The sequence below is a fragment of the Hyla sarda genome, chromosome 1 (assembly GCF_029499605.1).
Source record: "Hyla sarda isolate aHylSar1 chromosome 1, aHylSar1.hap1, whole genome shotgun sequence".
Classification (NCBI taxonomy): domain Eukaryota; kingdom Metazoa; phylum Chordata; class Amphibia; order Anura; family Hylidae; genus Hyla; species Hyla sarda.
In genome coordinates, this window is record NC_079189.1 from 110,598,651 (window position 1) to 110,619,289 (window position 20,639).

The window sequence follows — 20,639 nt, forward strand, 5'->3', positions numbered from 1 at the left end:
AACATACGTTACGCCATTCATACGGAACATGCGATCATACCTGTATTTCATTTAGCTTTGTACCATGTTACTATACATATGCTCACAACTATACTGTTCACAAGCTTATATTGCGATACTGTATATACTATATATACATTCGTAGTTGGTAACCAGATAGCTTGCTCTCCAATCTGGCTTCATAGGCTCGCAGCTTTCGATACATGCATTAGGTCTTGCACTATTTACGCTAGTAAATACACCATACTTGCTGATTCCATTGTCACTGTACACACGTTGATAGTTCTCAGGTACACAGGCTCATATCATCAGGACTGCAGATTCTCTTGGTGTCATATCGTCCACTATGCTATGGCAAGTTATACTATATATACGTTTCTGCCATTTTATATGGAACAGGCGGTTATAGCTGTAACTTCATGTAGCTTTATACTGTATTACTATACATATGCTTATAACTATACTGTTTACTAGCTTATAGCAGGTTATTGTACATACTATACACACGTGGGTTGTTTCGTAACTACATAACATTTCTCTCCAGTCCTGCTCCATAGGCTCATAGCATTCCGACACATGCATTAGGTCTCGCACTAATTCCGCTAGTAATTAGACTGTACTTGCCGATACTATTGACATAGTACACATACTGACACTTCTAAGGTACACACGCTCACATCATTAGTACTGCAGATTCGCTTGTTGTTATTTCATACTTTATGCTTGAGCAAGTTATACTGTACATACGTTGCGCCATTTACACGGAACATGTGACCATAGCTGTACTTCATTTAGCTTTATACTGCGTTACTATACATATGCTCACAACTATACTGTTAACATGGCTGACAAATGATGTTAAAAGAGCAATAAACAACAAAAAAATAGCCTTCAAAAAATTCAAATCTGATGGGTCAGCTATAACATTTTAACAGTACAAGGAGCTTAATAAAATCTGTAAAAATGTAATAAAAACAGCAAAAATTCAAAATGAGAGACAGGTGGCCAAAGAAAGCAAAACTAATCCTAATTTTTTTTTAGATATATAAATACAAAAAAAAACAAGGACAGAGCATGATAATGATAATGATAATGGGGAGGTTGTCACGGGCGATCAAGAGAAGGCGGAGCTACTAAATGGGTTCTTTAGTTCTGTATACACTATGGAAAAAGGAGCTGACATTGGCCAGGTCAGTGCTGGTAACACATCATGTAATGTACTGAACTGGCTTAACCCCTTAAGGACACAGCCCATTTTCACCTCTAGGACGCAGCCCTTTTTTGCACATCTGAACACTGTCACTTTAAACATTAATAACTCTGGAATGCTTTTACTTATCAATTTCATTCCGAGAATGTTTTTTCGTGACATATTCTACTTTAACATAGTGGTAAAATTTTGTGGTAACTTGCATCCATTCTTGGTGAAAAATCCCCAAATTTGATGAAAAAATTGAAAATTTAGCATTTTTCTAACTTTGAAGCTCTCTGCTTGTAAGGAAAATGGATATTCCAAATATTTTTTTTTTGGATTCACAAATACAATATGTCTACTTTATATTTTCATCATAACATTGACGTATTTTTACTTTTGGAAGACACCAGAGGGCTTCAAAGTTCAGCAGCAATTTTACAATTTTTTACAAAATTTTCAAACTCGCTATTTTTCATGGACCAGTTCAGGTTTGAAGTGGATTTGAAGGGTCTTCATATTAGAAATACCCCATAAATGACCCCATTACAAAAAGTGCACCCCCCAAAGTATTCAAAATGACATTCAGTAAGTGTTTTAACCCTTTAGGTGTTTCACAGGAAAAGCAGCAAAGTGAAGGAGAAAATTCAAAATCTTCTTTTTTTAAACTTGCATGTTCTTGGAGACCCAATTTTTTAATTTTTACAAGGGGTAAAAGGATAAAATTTATACTTGAATTTGTAGCCCAATTTCTCTCGAGTAAGCACATACCTCATATGTCTATGTAAATTACGTGTGGAGAAGAATGAATCGGAGCACTCACCCAGTAGAAGTATGCAAAATCTTCAGGCTTTATTCAATATTGGAGCAGGTAACAAACACAGTGCAGGAGAGAGGATTGGCGTGGGGGGTTGGGCAAACGGACCGTGTTCGCGAGAGATCGCGCTTCGTCAGGCCTGACGAAGCGCGATCTCGCACGAACACGGTCCGTTTGCCCAACCCCCCACGCCAATCCTCTCTCCTGCACTGTGTTTGTTACCTGCTCCAATATTGAATAAAGCCTGAAGATTTTGCATACTTCTACTGGGTGAGTGCTCCGATTCATTCTTCTCCACACGTTATTGCCAATGTTGTTTATCAGTTCGTGCAGCACCACCCTTAGCTTTACACGAGGAGTTCAGGATATTCACAGCTGTTGCAGTGGGCATTTAAATCAAGGAACTCCAGCGGTGCCAAGGTGCTTTCTCTCTCTTATGTTGCATGTCTATGTAAATTGTTCGGCAGGCGCAGTAGAGGGCTCAGAAGCGAAGGAGCGACAAGGGGATTTTGGAGAGTACGGTTTTCTGAAATGGTTTTTGGGGGGCATGTTGCATTTAGGAAGCCCCTATGGTGCCAAAACAGCAAAAAAAAAAACACATGACATACCATTTTGGAAACTAGACCCCTTGAGGAACGTAACAAGGAATTAAGTGAGCCTTAATACCCCACAGGTGTTTCATGACTTTTGCATATGTAAAAAAAAAATAAAAAATTTGAAGCCCAATTTCTCCCGATTCAGAAAACACCCAATATGGGGATGAAAAGTGCTCTACTGGCGCACTACAGGTCTCAGAAGATTGTGGGACAAATTGTTTGAAGGACTTATAAGGGATTACATACAGGAATACATAGGGGATAATAGTATTATAAGTGATAGCCAGCATGGGTTTACTAAGGATAGAAGTTGTCAAACCAATCTAATTTGCTTTTATGAAGAGGTGAGTAGAAGCCTTGACAGAGGAATGGCTGTGGATATAGTGTTTCTGGATTTTGCCAAAGCGTTTGATACTGTCCCTCACAGACGTCTGACAGGTAAGTTAAGGTCTTTGGGCTTGGAAACTTTAGTTGGTAACTGGATTGAACACTGGCTCATGGATCGTACCCAGAGAGTGGTGGTCAATGATTCGTACTCTGATTGGTCCCTGGTTATTAGTGGTGTACCCCAAGGTTCAGTACTGGGCCCGCTGTTGTTTAATTTATTTATCAATGATATAGAGGATGGCATTAACAGCTCTGTTTATATTTTTGCAGATGACACCAAGCTTTGTAGCACAGTACAGTCTATAGAGGATGTGCATACGTTACAAGATGACTTGGATAGACTAAGTGTCTGGGCATCCACTTGGCAAATGAGGTTCAATGTGGATAAATGTAAAGTTATGCATCTGGGTACTAATAACATGCATGCATCGTATGTCTTAGGGGGGATTAAACTGGCAGAGTCACTGGTAGAGAAGGATCTGGGTGTACTTGTAGATCACAGACTACAGAATAGCATGCAATGTCAGGCTGCTGTTTCCAAAGCCAGCAGGATATTGTCATGTATAAAAAGAGGCATGGACTCAAGGGACAGGGACATAATACTCCCCCTTTATAAAGCATTGGTACGGCCTCACCTGGCATATGCTGTTCAGTTTTGGTCGCCTGTTCATAAAAGGGACACTGCGGAGTTGGAAAGGGTGCAGAGACGCGCGACTAAACTAATATGGGGCATGGAACATCTTAGCTATGAGGAGCGATTAAAGGAGTTACAATTGTCTTGAGAAGAGACGTTTAAGGGGGGATATGATAAATGTATATAAGTATATAAATGGCCCATACAAAAAATATGGAGAAAAACTGTTCCAGGTTAAACCCCCCCCCAAAGGACGAGGGGGCACTCCCTCCGTCTGGAGAAGAAAAGGTTTAGTCTAAAGGGGCGACACACCTTCTTTACCGTGAGGAATTTATGGAACGGTCTACCTCAGGAACTGGTCACAGCAGGAACAATTAACAGCTTTAAAACAGGGTTAGATACATTCCTGGAACAAAATAAATTTAATGCTTATGCAGAATTATAAAAGTACATCCCTTCCCCTTATCCCCTTACACCATTCACTTCAATTCCCTGGTTGTACTTGATGGACGTATGTCTTTTTTCAACCATACTAACTATATATGTAACAAGCTATAGCGTCATGCTGTGCATACTATACATACGTTGTAGTTTTCGTAACTACATAGCATTTCTCTCATGTTATGCTTCATAGGCTCGCAGCTTTTATTTGCTTCATGCAGAAGGTCTAGCATTGATGGGATACAAATGGTCATAGCTTAATCATGTATTTTGATTATAGTTACTAGGTGCATGTGCGTAGCTTTCCTGGAAATCATGGGCACATGTTCACAGTTATACGGTACATACAGTCTCAGCCTTAAGTTTTGTTCGTATTGTTTAATTTAATATTCGCTCACGTCACTCACACGTACCTCATGCTCTTAGGTGCTTAGGCCATGTCTGTATAAGGCACATACGTCATAGCTTTCATACTGTTATTATTCCGTACATAACTACATTACATTCCGGCAGTCTCATTCATTGCGAGGATTGGATCAGCACACCACTCATACTTAGTTGACCTTGCATGTCACAGTTCATAGCTTGAGCATACACTACTTTGCTGTTAAAGTCAGCTTTCGTTTCCACAGCCGATAGGTTACACCAGATACTTGGGGTTGGGGTTGTTACTGACACGTCTCCAAAGATACATAGGCGGTAGTTTACCCTTCGTACCTGCCGCGTCTGAAAGGGGATGCACTGCTTAGTAGTTTTGTTACTGTCACGTCTTCAGAGCACAACATCACGACATATAGGTGGTTGCATACCCAGTATACCTGCCACGTCTGCAGGGGGATGCAATGCATAATTGTTCTCGCCAACACGTTTTTAGAACAAGAACTTATTGACACATAGGTGGTTGTTTTACTGGTAATGCCTGCCACGTCTGCAGGGGCAGTTTCACACAGGTTACCGTTACTGGCACAGCTTCAGAGCAATAACTTACAACACATATGTGGTTATTCCGTCACATCTGGTCATTCTTACGAACACATTTTCTGAGCAATATCATTTGACTCACAGGTGGTTGTTTACCCGTTATGCCTGCCACGCCAGCAGGGGGGCACCAGACAGGTTATTGTTCCTGACACGTCTTCAGAGCAATAACTTTCAATACACAGGTGGTTGTTTACCCGTTATGCCTGCCACGTCTGCAGGGGGAGGCACCACAGGTTGTTGTTACTTACACGTCTTCAGAGCAATAACTTTTCGACACTTAGGTGGTTGCTTACTGTCATGCCTGCAACGTCTGCAGGGGGGGGGGGGGGCACCACGCAGGTTATTGTTACTGACACGTTTTCAGAGCAATAACATTTCAACACATAGGTGGTTGTTCACCCGTTATGCCTGCCACGTCTGCAGGGGGGGCACCACGCAGGTTATTGTTACTGACACGTCCTCAGAGCAATAACATTTCAATGCACAGGTGGTTTACCCGTTATTTCTGCCACGCCTGGGGGGGGGGGGGAGGCACCACACAGGTTGTTGTTACTGACACGTTTTCAGAACAATAACATTTCAACAAATAGGTGGTTGTTTACCCGTTATCCCTGCCACGTCAATTCAGACCGATAGGTTAGGTTTAAATGTCTAACATAACAAGTAAGTATACCATGGGAATCACGAGCACGATTGTGTAGCCCCGATCACAAGTGAAAGCCTAATTAGGCTGTGTTTGTGAGAGGGGAGGATGTATCTCCACCCCCCTGCACGGCCAGGCGGGACATAAGGGGTTGTGGGCGGGGGCAGGGGTATATAACGCCCCTGCGTCCTATGAGGAGGGCGTTCATTACATTTCACACCCCTCCCAACTCTCCCTCTTTTTCTCCCTTTCATTTTAAATTCATCCATTATAGGGCATGCCCACTAAAGGCGTGGCCTCGGTCTCGGTCATTGGGCACAATTCAGACCGATATGTTAGGTTTAAATGTCTCACATAACAAGTAAGTATACCATGGTAATCACGTGCACGATTGTGTAGCCCTGATCACAAACATAAGAGCTCAGGCCCAGTACAGGAGATTACGAGAAATTCAGAAATTCAAGCAGTCGAACCTCCTGCGATTACACATCTGATAGGGGATAAGTTGTGCTCCCAGTGTGCCCCTTTAAAGCTAATCTTACAAACAAAACAACTTCATTTGTTGTGGCTATGTTCACACAAAAAAATTCCAAAGTCCTAAATATAAACAATATTTCAGATATATTAGGGTGTGTATATATGTAAATAATTAAACATAAATACGCAATTTATAGATCACCCAATAAGTATAAGGCTATATGAACTCCCAAATAACATATGCATGCACACAAAATGGAGTCATTTGCAAAATAAGTTTTTAAACACATATAAATCTTTATTAAACAAAGTAAAAAATAGGAAGGAATCCACCCAGAGGGGGAAAGAACAAGGAGTGTCGCTCAGGTTGCCATAAAAATGTCTATACAAGAATTCATACTGACGTCATAAATCACTGAAAGTACTGTGGAACTAGATCCAACAGTACACAGCATGGAACATAATACATTACCACAAAATAACACAACAGGCACCGGAGCGACAGCACCCCAACGCTGGCGTTTTGGCAAATGCTTTTGTCGAGGGGCATTTGCCGAAACGCCAGCATTGGGGTGGTGTCGCTCCGGTGCCTGTCATGTCATGGTGGTAATGTATTATGTTCCATGCTGTGTACTGTTGATTGTATATGCTACATGTTATTTCTACCTTGGGATCTAGTTCCACAGTACTTTCAGTGATTTATGACATCAGTATGAATTCTTGTATAGACATTTTTATGGCAACCTGAGCGACACTCATTGTTCTTTCCCCCTCTGGGTGGATTCCTTCCTATTTTTTTTTACTGTGTTTAATAGAGATTTATATGTGTTAAAAAAACTTCTTTTGCAAATAACTCCATTTTTTTTGTGCATGCAAAGTCCTAAATAGCGTATTTTTGGTCACTTTTAATACCAAAATAAAATGAATAAAAAGCGATCAAAAAGTCTGATAAAAATAAAAATGGTACCGATAAAAACTTCAGATCACGGTGCAAAAAATTAGTCCTCATAAATTCCTGTATGCGGAAAAATCTAAAAGTTGTAGGGGTCAGAAGAGGACGATTTTAAACATACAAATTTTGGTGCATGTAGTTAAAAAAATATTTAAGTAGTAAAATAAAGAAAAACCTATATAAATTGGGTATCATTGTAGCCGTATGGACCTACCCGTAGCTATATAAATTGGGTATCATTGTAACCCGTATGGAACTACGGATTTTTATTCCCATTCCTTTAAATGGCACAGCCAATGCAAAACTTATAGCACATTTTCTGGGAAACAATGAAGAGGATCCGCCTCCTGGCTGATCAGTAGAGGTATAGGTTATCAATAAACCTAAAAGGTTACTGTGATTTCAAAAACTGAGACACCACCGATCCCTAGATATAGCCAGGTGAAGAGTGTGGCAGTACGCCTCACTCTCTAGCTCTGTGCACATTGTAAGAGATGCGGCTCAACATAGTCTATGCAACCCTTCACCTGCAAAATAATGGATTAAGTACCAATATGGCAGGTAAAGCGCCACGCTATATCTAGGGATTGGTAGCGTTTCAGCCCAGAGACAGCAACTGATCAAAACTTTTGACACAACTGAATGACATGTTATTACATTTTTTTACTGACAGTAAAGCTTCAAGGCATCCTCATACTATAGTAGAATAGACAATTTGGGAAGTGGAGGTAGATATGTTGTTTTTACCACAGACTATACAGGTAACCATATATTATGTACAGTATCATAAGGAGATACAAATATTTTAAATACAATGTAACTCACTCAATATGCCTTGTCTCCAGGCCCGCTGACCATAGAAGTCCAACACACCATTGGGTGTCTCCAGAGGATCTGGACTGGGATAGGTTACTGAGGGCTAAACATGCAATACATCTTAAGACACTTCATCAGTGCAAAACAACGGTAAAATAAAGACAAAAGAAACACTAAGGTTCTACATCATGGTACAGTTTAAAAATTAAAAAAATCTTTGTCATGCAACACTGAACTATGCACCGACTATACTAGAACCAGTATAAAACACATAAGTAAATTGCTGGGATCACCTCTACTGGTGTATAATATACTGTACATCAATGAGGCTGATCTGGGAAAAGTAAATAAAGACTCACATCATGACTACACAGAAGGCCTGCTAGATGCTTGCGCTCCTGGGCATAATATGCAGCCTGCTGGTAGTAGAATCCAGGATTCTGGGTCTGAATAGCAGTCAGTCCAAGCTTAATAGCCTCATCAAATAAATCTCCAAAAGCTTGGAACCTGTACAACAAAAGAAAATATTACCACCATTAGACTACAAAGAATAAGCAAGCAGCCAACTATTGTTGCCATACAGAAGAGTACATACTGTTTAGACATCCAGGCTGCGTGTTCGAAGGACAATTCTGCACTGCCTATCTTTTTCTTACACAAATCTATGTGTTTTCTGAACTGTGCAATGGCATCTAGAGGTGTGTTGTGCTGGAAACACAAGCGGCAAATCTGTAGGAGAAAAGAAGAGATCAGAAATGTTAAAGGACTCTCAATAGAAAGTTATTAGAGAATATATAAGTTACCTTATAAAATGTTAATGTTTAAGTAGTGGGGCAATTCATAAAACAATGACCTATTCAGTGCAGCACGATTAGAATTTTTGCTAATTTTGCCAAAAATGCTAATTCACGTATTCATATATTGTAAGCTTTACTCGGCTTATCTGCTTGTCAGGAAAGCTGAGAGACATAGCCTGTCTATATTGCAGCTTTGACAGCCAGCTTTCCAACTTCTCCTAAATGGTAAATGTTACCTGTTATAGTGTAATACAGTGCTGTAATTCAGTGGTTCTACGTCCATGGTATTCCTGGGGTACGCAAAAAAAAAAAACTAAAAAACTAAAATGGTGGCAGCAGCTACCGGTCACTGCTTCTAAACTGGCTGCTGCCTATGCTGCCTGATCTTAAAATGGCAGAGGGCGTCACTTCATTTAAGAGAAGTGAGCAGTGGCTGCTGGTACTAGCTGATGTTGATTTAGTTGTTGTTGTCACCCTGGTTATATATATCTTAGAGCTGGGCAATTCATGAATAAAACAAAAACCATAATTCAATGGCATGGCATGCACAACTCTACAAAATTTGGCTGAAATCGGTGAAGCAGAAGGGGATGGCTACCACCTTCACCACCTTCAATAATGAACTGATCCAATAAACTGTCCCAACTGTCTGTCAGCTAACTGTGGACCAAACCAATGTACAGTTACTACCTACTATAATGGATCGATCTGACACAGCAGAACCTACATATCCATTCACAACAAATACATCTGAAACCTTTAAAATGGGACCTGTCAAAATTTACCCTGTATAAAACTGTTGGCAACATGTTATATTGGGTAAAATCTGTATTTTTACCATGGTAATGCCACGCAAGAAGTCCTAGGGGTGTGTGGCATCCTCACGTAGTCAGGGCACTCCAGGCTGTAACCAATTCTATTAGGTGTGACTGACAGCCCAGGCACTGCCGACATCAAGGCTCTGCTGCCTGAGGATATCTGGACCTGGTAAGAAAGCAGTTTTTGTTCCTAGATTATGTAACCAACAGTTCTATAAGGTAAAATCTGATGACAGGTGTCCATTAACAACAGGGTATAAATCAGTTGCTTACCATTGCACATGCATGCATGCGCACATACGTGGCATGCAAACACAGTGGCAGATGTCGCATGAAAGGGTTTCAAATTCACAGACATATTATTTACTCCAGGTTTTAGTTTTAAAAGATTGTGCAGCCTGTTACATTCATTGCGCCTGCACTGCCAGAGATACAGGCTCTGACCTTTCTCCACACTGACATTCTGGTAGCACAAGCGCAGGACTTCAGCAAGGCTCGGCCGTGTAAGATAAGCCAGGCCTGTCTGTCAATGAGTAGGATTTACAGCACAGAGCTGCTGCCGCCCTGTGGCACAGTGGAGATTTCAGACACTGGCCTTCCTTTTCTACAACACTACAAACTTGTAACATGGATGGATGCTAAATCAGACTTATTTGGATTGGCATATTTCCAGCTATATTTACAGGCTCACCTTATAGTTTATGAATCCAGCCATGGTCTTAATTTCCAGCATGTTTGTTTCATGAGCTCTCAGTTCATGCACCAAATTATAAGCCGTCCTGTAATTTCTAAAGATATTCAATAAGTAACAATAAATAAATGCTGATATCCATCTGACTAAACATTAACCCACAAAGTAAAGTACGATGAAACCTCTAAAAGACCAAGGTGTTGAGAGGACCATTACCTTATCCAGTTTTTGTGTGAGGGATTTTCAGTCTGATACAGTCATGGCCGTAAATGTTGTCACCTCTGAAATTTTTCAAGAAAATGAAGTATTTCTCACAGAAAAGGATTGCAGTTACACATGTTTTGCTATACACCTGTTTATTCCCTTTGTGTGTATTGGAACTAAACCAAAAAAAGGGAGGAATAAAAGCAAACTGGACATAATGTCACACCAAACTCCAAAAATGGCCTGGATAAAATGATTGCCACACTTAACTTAATATTTGGTTGCACACGCTTTGGAGAATTGCTTCCTATAACCATCAATAAGCTTCTTACCCCTCTCAGCCGGAATGTTGGACCACTCTTCCTTTGCAAACTGCTTCAGGTCTCTCTTATTGAAAGGGCGCCTATTCCCAACAGTAATTTTAAGATCTCTCCACAGGTGTTCAATGGGATTTAGATCTGGACTCATTGCTGCCACTTCAGAACTCTCGAGCACTTTGTTGCCGTCCATTTCTGGGTGCTTTTTGACATATGTTTGGGGTCATTGTCCTGCTGGAAGACCCAAGATCTCGGACACAAACCCAGCTTTCTGACACTGGGCTGTACAGTGTGACTCAAAATCTGTTGGTAATCCTCAGATTTCATGATGCTTTGCACACATTCAAGGCACCCAGTGCCAGAGGCAGCAAAACAACCCCAAAACATCATTGAACCTTCACCATATTTCACTGTAGGTACTGTGTTCTTTTCTTTGTAGGCCTCATTCCGTTTTTGGTAAACAGTAGAATGATGTGCTTTACCAAAAAGCTCTATTTTGGTCTAATGTTGACGGATAGTTCGCACTGACACTCCCTGAGCCTGCAGGACAGCTTATATATCTTTGGAACTTGTTTGGGGCTGCTTATCCACCACCCGGACTATCCTGCGTTGACACCTTTCATAAATTTTTCTCTTCTGTACACGCCCAGGGAGATTAGTTACAGTGCCATGGGTTGCAAACTTCTTGATAATGTTGCGCACTGTGGACAAAGGAAAATTTAGATCTCTCGAGAAGGACTTGTAACCTTGAGATTGTTGATATTTTTCCACAATTTTGGTTCTCAAGTCCTCAGACAGTTCTCTTGTCCATGCTTAGTGTGGCACACACAGAAACACAATGCAAAGACTAAGTGAACTTCTCTCCTTTTTATCTGCTTTCAGGTGTGATTTTTATATTGCCCACACCTGTTAATTGTGCCAGGTGAGTTTAAAGGAGTATCACATGCTTAAAACAATCTTATTTTTCCCCAATTTGCAATGGTGCCAATAATTTTGTTCAGCCCATTTTTGGAGTTTGGTGTGACATAATTTGCTTTTTTCCTCCCTTTTTGTTTTAGTTCCAATACACACAAAGAGAATAAACGTGTATAGCAAAACATGTGTTACTGCAATGCTTTTCTGTGAGAAATACTTGATTTTCTAGAAAAATTTTAGGGGTACCAACATTTACAACCATGACTGTATACAATATTCACAGTGGCAGTTATCTTTAAGAAGACCACCCCATAGTAGATCACACTTCAAAGCTATTTTGGGTGGTCTTCGCAAAGAGTATTCACTGTACTCAGATTAAATATGTTCTCCAAAACCAAACTAAAATATCATAAAGACTCCAGAAGAGAGATACATCACCCAAGTTAGTGTTTCCCAAGCAGGGTGCTTCCAGCTGTTGCAAAACTACAACTCACAGCATGCCTAACCAGCCTTTGGCTGTCCTGGCATGTTGGAAGTTTTAGTTTTGCAACAGTTGGAAGCACCCTGCTTGGGAAACACCAACCTGTGTAAAGCTCTACAAATATTATTTTACATAAATTGTATCTTAAAAGGCATCAGGTGCTTACTTTAAGGCATTCTGTGTATCTTGTTTCAGTTCACTGAAAAATGCTATCTTGAACTGATGTCTCACGAACAGCAGCTGTAACAGAAAAGAAATGTTGTATCCACGACATTTTAAAAGAAAATACTGATATGAGACCAACAAAAACTATTGCAAGGCATTAAAATGAAAACAATCAGAAAGACCACTAAAATGAAAAGTGTAAACATGAGGAGTCTCTGTATTTCTCATTTTTTGATTTTAGTGAACTCACAAATGCTGGACATGTCCCCTGGCCTAGTCAAAACCACGGAAATAAGGCATTTAATAGCTGTATACAATGTAAAACATTTTCTTTATTACATACGCTACACATTACAATGTACCTTATTCTGGTATATATCTCTATCTATATAGATCTATATCTATAGGCATCTATATCTATAAGCATCTTACCCCAATCTTTAAAAACAATGAACCTGACTTCTGCCAACAGTACAAGGGAAGAACCATAAGAAAATGTTGTGCTCTACTTTTTGGAGTGGTAATGGCCATTCTAAAATGTCTATACCCTTACCTGATGAGTGGTTTTATTTAAGAACTCCTTGTGGGATTTTATCCTCCTAATCTCGGTGTAGTAGTAGGTCTGGGCATGCTCATAAAAGGCATTCTCTAATCTAAAAGGAGGGAATGAAAGAAAACAGTCATTTCAGATCTCAAGAACTATATAACCTGCACACAAATAAGTGTTCAGTTCCATGTAAGTAAACAGGCTAAATAATCTTAGGTTATTACATATCTAGTACTTAGATCAGTGTTTCCCAACCAGGGTGTCTCCAGCTGTTAGTTATAGTTTGCTGGGAGTTATAGTTTTGCCACAGCTAGGGGCACCAGGTTGGGAAACACTGACTTAGATAAATAAAGGAACCCTGTCAGCAGTATGGTATCAATAGTATAACTCAACCCAGAAACCTAAGTTGTAACCTCTCCCGCACTGAATGCCAATTAATTCAGTGTCCTTTAAATGGGCACTGTCCGATCCAATAACTTTTGACATGTTGTAAAGCATGCAAAACCAATAGATTTTGCAATTGCTTTCATTCAAAAATTCTCAGTATTTAATACAGAAAAAGCCAGCCAAACAACTGACCCCCCCCCCCCCGCCTGCTTGGACACATACTAGTCCTGCTGTGTCCATGCGTCATCACCTATGTCATGGACACACTTCCTTGATTGACAGCTGTGAGCGCAGGGCTCAGAGCTGGAGGAAAAATCCTCCGACTGTCAGCTTGTGTCCCACTATCGGTACGCTCATAGCGGGAGGAAGCACACTGTCTTCCAGCTGTGAGCGCACTTTGCTCGGGCACACAAGTTGCTTCTGCAGGTAACATTTCTCTGCTTCTGTACCCCCGATCTCCACATTTGTGGATCGGGGGACAGAAGCGTTGCGTAGGAGATAACTGACATGTATCCGTGGCGGGGATACATCGCACTGCGCTGAGTGACAGGTTACTTTCACTTTGCCCATTCCGCCACTCACTGTCCGCCGCTCACATCTCTGACCATCCCCCCCGCAACTCGCTGTCCGCCTGCCTGCCGCTCACAGCTCCCCAAGGGTTAGCTATACTACAACACACAGCATGCCTTGACACTGTGGACATTCTGGGAATTGTAGTTTTGCTAATGCTAGGGGAGATGTAACCATGTGCCTGCTCACATCTCCTCTAGCATTAGCAAAACTACAACTCCCCGCATGCCCTGACAGTGAGGACATGCTAGGAGTTGTAGTTTTGCTACAGACAGCATATATCATGGTTACAGCAGTACAGGAGACACAATTGACACACTCCCTTTTAGAGTTTTTCATAGAGAAATAATATGCAAAGCACTACACTGAACAAACTACGACATGAACAAACAGACCATTTTACATACACAGCAATTTAGCATAATATAGTATAATACTGCCAGAGATGACTGAAAACCAGAAGATATGCCCAAATTTCCTGGTAAAAGGAGTACTGTTCATTATAAAAGCAATGTTTTCCCAGGAGGCAAGTTCATACCGGATTATGTAGCCCACCAAGTGATCTGTGTGTGGCAGCACAAACAGCGATTTCCCTGACAGGTCACAGGCATTGCATAGGGCAGCAGCTCTTTCAGAAGCAATGAGATCTTCACCTGCACATAAAGACAGAAAATGATAACCAGCCTGGATTTATGACAAACACCATACAGCCAACACAATTACAGAGGTTATCAAGGCTTGCATGCCAGTTTTCTGGTGTAAAGAAGTTGCACATTTTTGTGCAAGCCTTATTTTGCTCTACAATGTGTGACTTTTCTGTGTTATAGGCACTTTTGGGGAGATTTATCAAAACCTGTCCAGAGGAAAACTTGCTGAGTTGCCCACAGCAACCAATCAGATTGCTTCTTTCATTTTGCAGAGGCCTTGTTAAAGGGGTACTCCGGCCCTAAGACATCTTATCCCCTATCCAAAGGATAGGGGATAAGATGTCTGACCGCGGGGTCTCGCTGCTGGGGACCCCTGCAATCTTGCATTCGGCACCCACCTCTTTGAGTTGCACGCCGCGCTGTCAGCCCACAAACTGCCAGGTGCCGACCACGGGGCTGCAGTATCATGACGTCACGACTCCGCGCCCGTGTGACGTCACGCCCCGCTATGCAAGCCTATGGGAGGGGCGTGACGGCATGAAGCACAGAGGACAAACAATAGCAGATGACATGGCTCTCCAAATCCTATAATATATTTGGGTTTTTTATGAGCTGTAAGCCATATTCATCATAATTATGACAAATCACAGCTTGAACTATCTTGCTTTGCATGTAATCAGTCTCTCATATATTAGTTTTACCTTTTAAGTTGCATTATTGAAATAAACGAACTTTTGCACGATATTCAAATATTTCGAGTTTCACCTGTATATAATCATAGAGAAGTTCTTTGTATAATCACTAGCTGAGTACCCGGCGTTGCCCAGTTTTCCTACATAATTCTTGTGGGGGAGAAAATAAAGCAACAATGGAGAAAGCTTTTGTCCCCATATCCCATCTTCATATTTATTCTCATATCCTGACCCCATATCTCCTCCTCATATCCCAACCTCATATCCCATCCACATATCCTGTCCTCATATCCCATCCTTATATCCTGACCTCATATCCCTTTCTTATATTTTGTCCTCATATCCCCTCCTCATGTCCCTACCTTTTATTCCGTCCTTATATCCTTTCTCCATACCTCATCCTCATATTCCGTCCTCAGGTGGGGCTGAGTTGGGATTAAGATATTGTAAGCCAAAAATAGAAGGGGGCGTGGCATTGTGACAGTGATTTGCAAGCCAGACCAATGCACATAAAGTTGTGGTTAAAGGGTGGGCGTTGCATGCAGGGAGCCACACTTCTTTCCTTTTTAACAAGGTGTTGCAAAATGAAAGAAGCCATCTAAATGGTTGCTATGGGCAACTTTTCCTCTGCACAGGTTTTGATAAATTTTCCCCGCTGAGTGGAGTTTCCGTAGTAACTTAACGGAAGTCCCATATAACTTGTTTCAAATAATTTGTATACATTTTTAAGAATAACAATAAGAAAACACAATAAACATAAATTGGCATCTCTCTAAATAATATCAAAATGACCTCATATATATTTTAAGCAATGCAGATGAAAAAAGTTTTCATTTGTAGTCCTTTGGACTTGGAGAAGATCCGTTGACAGTTCTTTTAGTAGAGTCCATGCAGCTGAGAGCGGTTTGATAGATGTACAGGGTGGGCCATTAATATGGATAACCTTAATAAAATGGGAATGGTTGGTGATATTAACTTCCAGTTTGTGGCACATTAGTATATGTGAGGGGGGAAACTTTTCAATATGGGTGGTGACCGTGGCGGACATTTTGAAGTTGGCCATTTTGAATCCAACTTTAGTTTTTTCAATAGAAAGAGGGTCATGTGACACATCAAACTTATTGGGAATTTCACAACAAAAACAATGATGTGCTTGGTTTTAACATAACTTTATTCTTTCATGAGTTATTTACAAGTTTCTGACCACTTATGAAATGTGTTGAATGTGCTGCCCATTGGGTTGGATTGTCAATGCAACCCTCTTCTCCCACTCTTCACACACTGATAGCAACACCGCAGGAGAAATGCTAGCACAGGCTTCCAGTATGCGTAGTTTCAGGTGCTGCACATCTCGTATCTTCACAGCATAGACAATTGTCTTCAGATGACCCCAAAGATACAAGTCTAAGGGGTACAGATCGGGAGACCTTGGGGGCCATTCAACTGGCCCACGATGACCAATCCACTTTCCAGGAAACTGTTCATCGAGGAATGCTCGGACCTGACCCCCATAATGTGGTGGTGCACCATCTTGCTGGAAAAACTCAGGGAACGTGCCAGCTTCAGTGCATAAAGAGGGAAACACATCATCATGTAACAATTTCACATATCCAGTGGCCTTGAGGTTTCCATTGATGAAGAATGGCCCCACTATCTTTGTACCCCATATACCACACCATACCATCAATTTTTGTGTTCCAACAGTCTTGGAGGGATCTATCCAATGTGGGTTAGTGTCAGACCAATAGCAGTGGTTTTGTTTGTTAACTTCACCATTCACATAACCGTTTGCCTCATCACTGAACAAAATCTTCTATGTAAACTGAGGGTCCTGTTCCAATTTTTATTTTGCCCATTCTGCAGCACCTGAAACTACGGATACTGGAAGCCTGTGCTAGCATTTCTCCTGCGGTGTTGCTATTAGTATGTGAAGAGTGGGAGAAGAGGGTTGCATTGACAATCCAACACAATGGGCAGCACATTGAACACATTTTATAAGTGGTCAGAAACTTGTAAATAACTCATGAAAGAATAAAGTTACGTTAAAACCAAGCACATCATTGTTTTTCTTGTGAAATTCCCAATAAGTTTGATGTGTCACATGACCCTCTTCCTATTGAAAAAACAAAAGTTGGATTCAAAATGGCCAACTTCAAAATGGCCGCCATGGTCACCACCCATATTGAAAAGTTTCCTCACTCACATATACTAATGTGCCACAAACAGGAAGTTAATATCACCAACCATTCCCATTTTATTAAGGTGTATCCATATAAATGGCCCACCTTGTATAATGTATTAACGTAAAACAAGTGAGCATTAATAATGGCCAAATTAACAAGTAGACAATGGCAGTATGTACATAGGAAAACAAACAAAGATGTATATTATGCCAAGTATCAATATATTGGATTATTACTTATAACTTAAATCAGGACTTAGTTTATCGTTTAAACATAAAATAAAGTAAGGGGGTAGTTTAGGGTTTATTTAACTATCATATATTTTTATGTGACATATAAGTAACATGTGACCAAGTATTATCGAAATATCTCCAGCCATTTGGAAGTCATGCTGGAACATACATTTCCCATAGACTTGCATGGGACGTTAAAAAAAAAAAAAAAAAACCCTGACCCTCGCAAATGGGAGTAGGTTAGGGTTAAATAACTTTCTATATATTTAGTGGAAATATAAGTAACATGTGATCAAGTATTATCGAAATATCTCCAGCCATTTAGAAGTTATGCTGGATCATATATTTCCAATAGACTTGTATGGAACGTTAAACAAAAAACCGGATCCTCACAAATGGGGGTGAGTAAGGTTAATGCAGTAGCTGCAGGGACAGCATTTTTCTCCCAAAAATACACACATTTTTTTAACCAATGTATATTACAAATATACATATAATGGTATTATCTACATTGTATAAAAAGTTACACTTTAACATTTATATTTTTATAAATTGATGAAACCCTCTGGCTGCATGACAATCCCTTCCGCACCCTGCACTCGTACACAGGGGGTGAGTGGGTAACAGAGGGAGCTTCATCCCTCTGTCTACCCTAAGATCCTGTAGTCGGTATTGACCACAGCATCTGAGGGATGAAACAACTGGGATCAAAGTTAGCTGTACACACAGCCAGTACCTGCCACATATGGAATAGGCTCCAGTACCCATGCAATATCCTCCTTGTGCACATCCGCTTTGTATGTATGGCGAAAGTCACTAAAGGGTTAAACGAAATGGGAGGTCTGTTTTGTCAGAAAAGGCTAGAGAAATAAGGCTTGGTCAGCTTGGAAAGAGGAGGTCTTATTGGCAAGTTCATTTACATGTACAAATAAATGTTTGGTCAATACAAGGAACTAGCACATGACTTACCGTATATACTCGAGTATAAGCCGAGTTTTTCAGCACGATTTTTCGTACTGAAAACGCCCCCCTCGGCTTATACTCGAGTGAACTCTCTGCCTGTCAATCCCTTCTCAGTGGCCTTCAACCTGCGGACCTCCAGATGTTGCAAAACTACAACTCCCAGCATGCCCGGGCTGTCCATTTTCACCAGGGGGGGCTCTTCTCGCTTCGGGCCCGGCCCCGGACTAGTGACGTTGCCTTGACGACGACGCACAGGGACGTTAATGCGCAACGTACGTGTGCGTCGTCAAGGCAACGTCATTAGTCCGGGGCCGGGCCTGAAGCGTGGAGAAGAGGGCCCCTCCCCGGTGAAAATGGACAGCCCGCAATGACTAACCATCCCCACCGGATGGTCCCTGCAGCATAGATGGCCCGGACCAGCTCACCCTAACTTCCCGCTGAGAGGAGGAGAGTACAAAACAAAAAGGGGGGGGGGGCTGGATGAGGACGAAGGCCGCAGTGGTCTTCAACCTGCGGACCTCCAGAAGTTTCAAAACTACAACACCCAGCATGCCCGGACAGCCGATGGCTGTCCCGGCATGCTGGGAGTTGTAGTTTTGCAACATCCGGAGGTCCGCAGGTTGAAGACCACTGATGGAGGAATTGACAGGCGGTGATGATGATGAAGAGGGGGGATGATGACGGGGGTCTGGATGATGACTTGGGGGATGATGTATTTCCCACCCTAGGCTTATAGTGGAGTCAATAACTTTTCCTGGGTTTTTGGGGTAAAATTAGGGGCCTCGGCTTATATTCGGGTCGGCTTATACTCTAGTATATACAGTATACTTTCTTTCCAATAGCTGTGCAAAGAACCTTCTTTACAAGTGGAAGAAAGGTGCTTCAGACATCAATATGGATTCTTTACACAGTAGAATGCCTTGCCCCAACAACTAGTAATGGAAGGTAGTAGCCTACATGAGTATCTCATGACAAGAGACATTAAGGATTATACATAATTCAGCACTGATTGCTATAGATCTGAGAGAAGCTAAACTGGAAGGACATGTAGCCATGTATCTTTTTTAGCCTAAGTAACTACCGGTATGTAATGCAAGAAACAAGCAATCAAAATAACAGGATGGTAAAGATATAAACTCAATGTAACAGATCACAATGGGGGAGATTGATCAAAACCTGTGCAGAGGAAGAGTGGTGCAGTTGCCCATAGCAACCAATCAGATTGCTTCTATCATTTTCCACAGGCCTCTAAAGAGGCCTGTGGAAAATGAAAGAAGCAATCTGATTGGTTGCTATGGGCAACTGCACCACTCTTCCTCTGCACAGGTTTTGATAAATCTCCCCCAATATCTTTGCACACACAAACTTCAGTTGTGCTCAATACTTTGTATACCCTTGGAGAATTGGTAGTATGTGAACAATTTTTAGAGCAAACATGAGCAGGCAAAACACATTTCTTTCATATCTTATGGGATATATATTCAATTTTAAGTTATAATAGAATGGCACAATCATAAAACAAAACATGGCAAAGTCCATCACATGTTCTCTCTGTTTAGTACCTGGAGGTAAAGGGGTTTTCTTCTGAATAAGAACTACAGCCACCTTTGTGTTTCTTCCCTGCAAGCTCTGCCTGTAATACAGACATAGACCATTAGGTTAATATTTTCACTGTACAATGTGGTGCAGCATATACAAAGAATATATGGGATACAAGTAGATAAAACATTTTAACAATAAAAAAAAAAAAAAAAAAAAAAACACGGCCTAAGCTTCCTCTTACTTACAAAAAAATAAAACAGCACCACTCCTGTCCACAGGTTGTGCCTGGTATCGCAGCTTTGCTCCACTGAAGTGAAAGGGACTGAGCTGCAGTATTACCTACAACCTGTGGACAGAATTGGTGCTCTTTTTCTAAAAAAGAAACAGCATTTTTTTTCTTATCCTGGACAACCCCTTTAAAGGAACAGAGGAAGGCCGAAAACAGGAAGGCAAAATAAAGTAGTTGGCCATAGAGCCAAGTAAATGTTTATCTGAAGCAACACTAAAAAATGGGTACAGTTATCTATAGTATAAATAGGAAGGTGTGCATA

General features: G+C 41.1%; 1 protein-coding gene across 2 annotated transcripts in view; it reads right to left on the minus strand.

The window, feature by feature from the left end:
• TRAPPC11 (trafficking protein particle complex subunit 11) overlaps nucleotides 1–20,639 on the minus strand; it is a 94,276-nt gene that overhangs the window by 44,086 nt on the left and 29,551 nt on the right. For both annotated transcript variants that reach the window (XM_056560211.1, XM_056560206.1), the window contains exons 4-11: nucleotides 20,109–20,179; nucleotides 14,367–14,481; nucleotides 12,878–12,977; nucleotides 12,326–12,399; nucleotides 10,243–10,339; nucleotides 8,532–8,665; nucleotides 8,296–8,443; nucleotides 7,946–8,039 (exon numbers count right to left, since the gene is read on the minus strand). In XM_056560211.1, the coding sequence (XP_056416186.1) occupies nucleotides 7,946–8,039; nucleotides 8,296–8,443; nucleotides 8,532–8,665; nucleotides 10,243–10,339; nucleotides 12,326–12,399; nucleotides 12,878–12,977; nucleotides 14,367–14,481; nucleotides 20,109–20,179 (833 nt within the window). The remainder of the gene's footprint in view (nucleotides 1–7,945; nucleotides 8,040–8,295; nucleotides 8,444–8,531; nucleotides 8,666–10,242; nucleotides 10,340–12,325; nucleotides 12,400–12,877; nucleotides 12,978–14,366; nucleotides 14,482–20,108; nucleotides 20,180–20,639) is intronic.